General features: G+C 46.4%; 2 protein-coding genes across 2 annotated transcripts; one reads left to right on the top strand and one right to left on the bottom strand.

The window, feature by feature from the left end:
- Positions 1–342: 342 nt before the first annotated feature.
- On the bottom strand, positions 343–2669 carry LOC105556023. The gene is made up of 3 exons (XM_012003076.1): positions 2240–2669; positions 1134–2146; positions 343–1011 (listed from the first exon to the last, which is right to left on the bottom strand). Exons 1-3 carry the CDS (start codon positions 2667–2669, stop codon positions 343–345), a joined length of 2112 nt encoding a protein of 703 aa, XP_011858466.1.
- Positions 2670–7811: 5142 nt separating this feature from the next.
- Positions 7812–8714, top strand: LOC105556022. Its single transcript, XM_012003075.1, has one exon. It carries the CDS (start codon positions 7842–7844, stop codon positions 8712–8714), a length of 873 nt encoding a protein of 290 aa, XP_011858465.1. The 5' UTR covers positions 7812–7841.
- Positions 8715–8909: the final 195 nt, after the last annotated feature.

Here is an 8909-nt window from a genome sequence, read left to right as displayed (position 1 = left end):
GCAGCTGGAGTGAGTTCTTCAATTCGAGCCACCCTGTTTCTGACAAAATCCTTCCAGCGTGATGCATGAGATCTGATCCATGAACCTTTCACAGAGGTGATCCATGAGAGTGTCGCTAGAGACTCCGTCCACATGTGAGTTGCCGTTACGTCCATGTTCAAAGTGGCTTTGACGTATTGCATGAGTCGAGAGAGCAGTAGAACAGCCGTGAGTTCAAGTCGCGGGATTGAGAGCCGCTTGAGAGGTGCTACCTTAGTCTTGGAGCACACAAGTGAGAACGTGGCGCCGTTTGAGTCGTGAACGGATATGTATATGACTGCAGCCATTGCCAATTGAGAAGCATCAGAGAATCCATGAAGTTCCACTTGCGAGTCGCTCCACGTGTTGAGCCACCGTGGTATTGAGAGCTTGGCCAAGCTTGTGAGTTCTTCTCTGATGATGAGCCACTGAGGGCTGGGATGGCAGTGGATCATCCCATTGGAGCTTGTGCAGCCACAGCTCCTGCAAGAGGATTTTGGCCTTGATCACGACAGGTGATGCAAAACCAAGTGGATCGAGTATCTGAGCCACTTCAGATAAGACGAGGCGTTTTGTGAGTCTGCCTTCCGAGCGAGAGCTTCGGGTTGAGAATGCAAAGGTATCTTCTTGAGGGAGCCATTTGAGTCCGAGTATCTTGGTTGCGCAATCGTCGAAGGTGATTTGTGAGCCTTGGTCTTCGCTGTCGGTGACTGTCTTGAGTATGTCGAGGTGAGTTGCATGCCATTTTGCCAGTGGGAAGCCGCCCGCCATGCATAGGTCCCTTAGTTGAGGTGCAACCTCCTGTAATTGTTGCACGGTATCTGCACCGCCAAATATGTCATCGACATATCTGCCGTGGGTGATAGCTGACACAGCCAGTGGGAAACTATGTCCTTCGTCTTCTGCTACTTGGAACAAGGTCCGTACGGCTGAGAATGGTACGATCTTCGTCCCGTAAGTTACCGTTGTTGAATGATATGGCACCTCATTGAGCTGATTGTCCATTCAGAGATCCGCTGTAACTCCCAGTCATGCTTGTGAATCTGAATCGGTCTGTCCATTTTGGTGATGTCCGTAGCGAACATGTGACGATGTCTACGTATCCATGGTAGAACCTCTGAGATGTTCAGATGTAATTTTGCTCCAGTGTACATGAGGTCGTTGACAGAGTAGCCTGATGTGGATGCGCTGGAGCCATTAAGAACCACCCGCAGTTTCGTTGTAATACTGTCCGGCTTGAGAACACCGTGATGTGTCAGGTGAAAATGTGAGCGATGACTGGGGATGGATGATGCCTTCGTCATGTGGTTGAGTGTCTCGTAATCAATCATGAATTGTTGATAGAGACGTTGATAATTCACATCCCTTGAGAATCGTCTGCGTAATCCCTTCAGACATTGATGAGCGACGTTGTAAGAATCACCCAAAAGATCGTCTGGTGAATTGAGTAGAATCCTGACGATGTACCTCTCTGAAGAATCACGACAGTGTGTAGTATTGAAGTGCTTCTCGCACCTCTGCTCGTTAGGAGTGAGCTGAGTGACATCGTGAGTAGGCACCTCCTCTTGATTCCAAAATTTCGTCAATAACTCATTAAGAGCATCCTCGTTGAATTGAGTAGCAGCATGATGCGTTGATGTGCGTGTTGCTTCTCTATTGACTGATCCAAGAACGAGCCATCCGAAAATGGAGAGTTGCGCTATCGGCATGAGTGGAGAATGCCTAAAGATATTGGGCTTGATGATTTGCCCGTATGCATCTGCGCCGATGAGGATGTCAACTGGCCGCGGGATGAGAAAGTCTGGATCGGCTAGTGCCAAGGTCCTGAGATGCGGCCATTCTTCCGGTTCCGCCTCGAAAGATGGTAAGATTGATGTAACTGTCCGGAGGACATGAGCTTGAATTGTGGCAGTTGCGTTGGAATGTGTCGAGCGCAACGTGAGCGACACGACTCCTCGTGTCCGAATACACTCCTTACCTGCAATTCCATTGACGACAATACCTGAGTATTGACGAGGGATGTTGAACTGCCGAATGAGATTCTCCGTGACGAAGGTGAGTTCGGATCCTGCGTCCATGAGTAGACGCGCTGAGCGATGAGTGGTGGATGAGCTGATCACTGCCACGGCTGTGGCGAGTAGAGTTGAGCAGGATGAGCGGACGTGTGAGCTGGTCTCGACGACTGCACCGTCTCTTCAATTTGCGGTCGTGACCAACAAACCACAGGTTGATTGAGCGGACGAAGCCGTCAGTGAGTGGCGGAGTACGCCGATGATGCGTCGCGCTTGCATGTGGCACAGCATTTTCTCCTGATGAGCGTTCCCCGAGAAATGCTCGTGATGAGTGAGCGCAGAGGGCCATGAGACCTCGAAGTAGGTGTGTTCCTTGAGAAACGCCTTGTGCGTCTCCTCAATTTGAAGCCAGAGCTGATTTACCTCTTCAATAGAAATCTCTGCAGGGGACTCCGGGAGAATTTCTGCGATGGCCTTGAGAGTAGAGATCCGACCCAGCTGCGTCTGCACCTTCAGGGCGAGTTCCGTGGAGAGCCGAACCGGAGACGCCGTCCTCGAGGATAAGCGATCTCCCGGCCGCAGTTCCAGTTGCTGAGTCACCGGGCGGTCCGCCTTGCCCGTTTTATGATCGTCCGACATGGTGAGATGACACGTGAGAGAGCCGTGGTATCGCATGATCGATGAATGTCACTGTGTATATGAGCGCCGAGCGGAGATAATGGAGTCTCTCCATGTTTGTGAGCTGCTCGTTCGAGATGATCAGACTTGAGAAGAGATCTCGGAAGGCAGGCCATGCGGCATACTCCCCGGTGAACTTGGGGAGAGAGATGTCCGGCAAGCGTGAGTCTGTCGGGTCTCGCCGGCCGATGAGAGTTGTCACGCGAGAGGATCGTGAGATCACGTGATCAATGAGTGGGACCGTGTGTGTGCGCGCCGCTGATCACGCGAAAGGGCCGTGAGATCACGTGGTCGCTAAGTGGGACCGTATCTTTGCGCGCCGCCGATCACGTGATCGCTGCGTGGTTGAGCTAATCCGAGAGCCTCGCCGCAATCCGGCTCGAAGGACCAAAAAATGTTCGCGATCTCGCGAGGAGAGTTCGCTGGTTACCGCTGCGGATGGAAGCAGGGTGAGAGGACTTTGCGGTAAGAGACTCAGGGAACGGATGCACGCGTGAGAGGGTGGAATATCACGTGATCGTAACTCGCATCGTTTGAGTAAAATATCGTGTCACAATTTAATAAGAGTAAAATGCTTACAGTTGAGCAGTTTATGAACTAGCGGTGGATGAAAAGTCTGAATTCACTTACGCGGTTCGATATTATTGATCGAGAGTCGGCCTCGTGAATGTAGATGCCCGTGAGCCGTGTCCATGCGGCGCCGGCGTGCGATGCGTGGTGAGCCTGAGCTGCCGGTGATGCTGTATCTAGAAATGTCCTGGATGATTCGCACTGCTGAGAGTTCACTACGTGTCCGCACTGAGTCAAATCTCGGATGAGAAAATGAGAAAGTCCACAAAGAGCACTTGATAACTATCCGCACTTCAAGACGCGTGTACTACGTACGGTCGCTATGAGACAAAGAGCCTCGGGAAGCGTACGTGAAGTCGCGCGGTCGCCTCGCGTCGCGATCGGGCATGCGCGAGCAGCGCTCATGCGACGCTGCACGATCTGACCCGGCTGATGCTGCCATCACGCCGGGGATAAAATAAACGAGATTCAAATTAATCTCGAACAATGATAAAACTTCTGTCATAGATTGTGAATTAATAGTTTATGCTGTAGATGAACTTATTGCTGAAACCTTAAAACGAGGTGATGAACGAAAAAAATTAATAATTGTATAATAAATAAAATTTTCATCCACTAACATTTTTTTCTTCTGCTTCCTACCCATACATATAAGATCGAGGCGAAGATGTACACGTTGGTATGGACATGTCGAGACTCGTTTGATCACGTCGAGACTCGTTTGAACACATCGAGAGAAGGAGAAATATTACGGTTCGTCTTGATGCGCGGATAGATTTTAAATCCTTTTAGCTAATCTTATAATCCCACATTTCAAAAGAGAAAACATGGTCAAGGGTCTGGGTCGAAAAAGGTAAATTCTGCTTCCTATCCATACATATAAGATCGAGATATGAATAAATTTAAAAATATGCTGTGGAAGGGAGAGTGCGCAAACGGAAAGAAGTATAGGATACGTATGGAAAAAGAAATTAATGCAATATTGATAGAAATATATTTATTTTGTAAAAAAACACAAGTTGTTGCATATTTTCCTCTAATGTTCCGGCGAAGGAGCTCGAAAGGATGGAATATCTAGAAAAAAATTACACTTTATAATATGTTCAGAGATATGTGAGATTTAAAAATCATAATAAAATATTCTTCCCGTCTTCGAAGCCGCTGTCCTCGTCATCCTCTGCTGGGTGAAATATTTCAACCACCCAATTCAAGTTAGCCACTTCTTCGAGACCGCGGATCCACCGTTCTTCGTCGTCGATCTGCTCCTCATCAGCGATCTCTTCCTCCACCTCTTCTTCTACGTCAATCACCTCCACGTCATTTTCATAATCTAGCCGTCGCCTCTCTATAAATTTAATATTTTAAATTTGTATAATATTTCTAATTTTAATTACAACTACTTACGTCTAGCTCTTTCCTCCACCTCCTCCCCCTCCTCCTCCCGAGCGCGTCTCAGGCGAGCTGGATCCAATGGTGGCAACGAACGTACATCACGTAGCAACATGTTCACTCGATAACGCCGTATGTTGCAAGGCAACCGATGCAGCGAAGAAACGAACTCTGACTAGTTTCTCAAAACACATTTTAAAATGATATCTATGTGAAAAGGATGGGGGTAAAATTTACCAATGGGTCGAAAAAAGGCAAAGAGGGGGTAAAAATATAATCCCACATTTCAAAAGAGAAAACATCCCGTGTGGAAATTTAAGCAGGGATCCGGTAGGTTTTCCTCAGTTATTATTAGAATCCGACTGGGAAAACGTCTCACTTTTAAAAAGGATTCCGGTCAGTAAAACTTAGATAGGAATTCGGCCGGATTTACTAGCCGGATTCCTTGTTGAAATACAATCTTTCAGCATCGATATAACCTGACAATCCTGACATGTGCAAATGCCTGATTTCCTAACGAGGAACTGACCGGAAATTCTTATATTTCTCTAATAATTCAGCAAAACCAAGTTCTAAGTTAGAAAAACAGATTGGAATCCTTTTGGTTTTCATTTCTTGGGGAAATCTCATCGGAATCCAATAATAAGTGGGGATAAGATGGAGAGATTTCCACACGGGATGGTCAAGGGTCTGGGTCGAAAAAAGGCAAAGAGGGGGTAAAAATATAATCCCACATTTCAAAAGAGAAAACATGGTCAAGGGTCTGGGTCGAAAAAGGCAAAGAGGGGGTAAGCTTATAATCCCACATTTCAAAGGAGAAAACATGGTCAAGGGTCATAAAGATAATATTTTGTGCGCAGACACGTTCAAAATCGAAGATCTGGTCGAAAAGACAAAGAGGGGGTAAAAAGTATATATATAGGTTAGCTTATAGTTCCACATTTCAAAGTCCGTCAGTCGAGTGAATCAGTTTCAACGAATGTGAAAAGAGTGACTTGGGAAATATGTGCGACAACATGGATCAAGATCTGGTGGCGCGAGTCGACGAGGTTGCTACCATGGGCGACTATTTCGCGTGGATTCTGCAATGCGACGAGTGCATCGCGAAACTCGAAGAACGTAGCCGTGCCAAGCGTCCAAGGCTGTCCATCGGCAATAGACAATCTCTGGTGGCGCAAATCGCGCGACTCGAGGGAGTAAAAAACTGGAACGACGATTCGTACATTTCGGTGGTGGCGATGATTACGCGAGTGTCGGACCTTCTTCGAGAGCGCAACTGTCGTGGCGCGAGATCGACACCGCGTTTGATAGTCGCGTGCTTACCGGTGTGGTGATTAACGTGGAGTACATCGAGCCGCGGAAATTTCTCGAGGACGCTCGCGATGTAGTGGTCGAGCACGTGCGAGACGCTATCGAGCGCCATAATTGTGTAAAGGTGAATACCGTGTTCAACGGGGAGTTTGTGGCGGGTGATAAACGTGCAAATAAAAGCATAAATACAAAAAACTATGAACTGTTTATTACAACGGACCTACAACTGTGGTACAAGTCGCGCGTAATCGATCCGATTCTAACCGAACTCGAAGAATTCCAGGAGCGTGATAGCGGGTGGGCGCTGTCGCGTATACACAACATAACTATTAATGTGAACAAGTGCAATCCTATGCGCGCGGGATGCCATATAGACGTGCCAGAAGTGGTGAAACGGAAGAAAGCAGTGATCAATGTACAATCAAAGGACAATGCGTGTTTCGCGTGGTCGGTGGTCGCTGCTCTGCATCCAGCTGAAAGGCATGTGAATCGGAAATCGTCGTATCCGCATTACAGCGATGTGTTAAACCTGCGAGACGTTCCAATGCCAATGACATTAAGTGGTATTAAAAAGTTTGAACGGTTGAACAGTATTTCCATCAATGTGTACAGCATCGATGAAAAGAACAATTGCGAACACACAATCGTACCGCTACGAGTTGCTGACGAGAAGAAGTGGAAGCACGTGAACCTAGTATACCTGCAAGATCAGGGGGGTGCTGAAGTGGGCCACTTCGTCTGGATAAAAAACTTCCCGCCTCGTCAGTTCACAATTGAGTGGTAACCATGGGAAAAAATACATTTGCGATCGGTGAGTATCAATAAAATTTATGAAAAATTGTTTTATTTGAAAAATATAAAACTTTTTTTCTTTCCAGATGTTTGCATTATTTCCATTCAAATGGAAAGTTGGAAGCCCACAGCGTGGACTGTCAACAGATAAATAACTGCGCGATCGTATGACCCAGCGAGAAGGACAAGTGGCTCAGCTTCAACAACCACAGCAGGAAGGAACGCGTGCCGTTTGTAGTGTACGCGGACCTTGAGTGCATCTTGATAAAGACTGATACCGATACCAAAGCATACCAGCACCACCAGGTATTTAGCATCGCGTACTACGTCCACTGCTCGTATGACGACTCGCTGTCAACGTACCGTTTCCGCCGCCACATTGATTGCATCGCGTGGTTCGCCAACCAACTAGAAGAATTGGCATATCGTGTACAGAATATTCTGTCGAGTAATGTTCCCATGCAAACACTTTCTAAAGAACAGTATGAGAAATTCCGTAGTGCCACGCACTGTCACATATGCGAGAAACCGTTCGCACAGGGTGACGATAGAGTACGCGACCATTGTCATCTAACCGGACGATATAGAGGCCCCGCGCATTCTAATTGTAACTTAAATTACAAAGATGCGTATTTCATTCCAATCGTTTTTCATAATTTATCCAGCAATGATGCACATTTCATAATTAAAGAAATCGCTACAGCGTTCGAGGGCACAGTTGATGTATTACCCATAACGAAGGAAACATACATTTCCTTTACAAAAAATGTAAAAAATACCATAGAAAACTCAAAGCGACAAAATTGTATAAAGCTGCGATTTATTGACTCATACAAATTTCTGAGTACTAGCCTCGATAGATTGGCATCGTTTCTCTATAGAGACCAATTAAAAATTTTACGATCTGAATTTTCAAAATTATCTAGCGACGATTTCGATCTATTGACGCGTAAAGGTGTGTTTCCATATGAATATGTGGATTGTGTGAACAAGCTGCAGGACCCGCGTCTACCTCCGTGCGAGTTATTTTTCAGTTCTCTGATCGGTGACACCGTATCAGAGAGCGATTACATGCATGCTTTGAATGTCTGGAAACGATTCTCCATCCAAACCCTAGGCGACTACAGCGATTTATATTTGAAAACCGATGTCTTGTTATTGGCAGACATTTTTGAAAATTTTCGCAATAGTAGCATCAACAGTTACGGATTAGATCCCGCGTATTATTATACATTACCAGGATTCACGTGGGACGCCATGCTGAAACACACGCGCGTAAATTTCGAGCTGCTCACAGACATCGACATGGTCATGTTTGTGGAACGCGGTATACGCGGTGGTTTGAGCCAGTGCTCGAACAGGTATGCTCGAGCCAATAACAAGTACATGCAGTCTTACGATCCATCGAAACCATCCTCGTACCTGATGTACTTTGATGTTAATAATTTGTATGGTTGGGCGATGTGTCAACCACTACCATATGCAAATTTTCGATGGATCGAAGATATTACGAATTTCGACGCGAGCGCAATCGCTGCGGACTCATCGACAGGTTACATTCTCGAGGTCGATCTCGAGTATCCGCAGCATCTTCACGACGCGCACATTGACCTACCGTTCTGTCCAACGCGCGATAAACCACCCGGCAAGCGGCAGGATAAACTTCTCGCGACAGTGTATGATAAGAAGCGTTACGTCATACACTATCGCAACCTGCAACAGTGCACGCGTCATGGGCTTAGCGTGTCAAAGATACACCGTGTATTGGAGTTTTCGCAATCTCCATGGCTCCGCGATTACATCGAGCTTAATACTCAGTTTAGAACACGTGCGACAAACGATTTCGAAAAAAAATTATACAAATTAATGAACAACGCGGTATTTGGCAAAACAATGGAAAATGTACGGAATCATGTCGACGTTAAACTTCTAACAAACTTCTAACAAAGTGGGATGGTCGTTACGGTGCGGAGGCAATGATTTCGAAACCAAATTTTCATAGTCGCAGCATCTTTTCAGAAAATTTACTCGCCGTGGAATTGCGAAAACTCGAAGTGAAATTCAACAAGCCAATCTACGTGGGTATGTGCATCCTCGACATATCCAAGATCTGCTTGTATGAATTTCACCATGAATATC

The sequence above is a fragment of the Vollenhovia emeryi genome, unplaced genomic scaffold (genome assembly GCF_000949405.1).
Source record: "Vollenhovia emeryi isolate VEMERY1.0 unplaced genomic scaffold, V.emery_V1.0 DF940430.1, whole genome shotgun sequence".
NCBI classification, from domain to species: Eukaryota; Metazoa; Arthropoda; class Insecta; order Hymenoptera; family Formicidae; genus Vollenhovia; species Vollenhovia emeryi.
This window is presented reverse-complemented; position numbering and strand designations above follow the sequence as displayed.

Bases quoted from the DNA above. Each gene is read 5' to 3' on its own strand.
- LOC105556023 (XM_012003076.1), bottom strand. From the start codon at position 2,669: ATGTCGGACGATCATAAAACGGGCAAGGCGGACCGCCCGGTGACTCAG. The intron at 2,147-2,239 runs GTTTGTTGGTCA...TACTCGCCACAG, and splicing joins GTCCGCTCAATCAACCTGTG to CCGTGGCAGTGATCAGCTCA. The intron at 1,012-1,133 runs GTTCTACCATGG...ATGGACAATCAG, and splicing joins TACATCTGAACATCTCAGAG to CTCAATGAGGTGCCATATCA.
- LOC105556022 (XM_012003075.1), top strand. From the start codon at position 7,842: ATGCATGCTTTGAATGTCTGGAAACGATTCTCCATCCAAACCCTAGGC.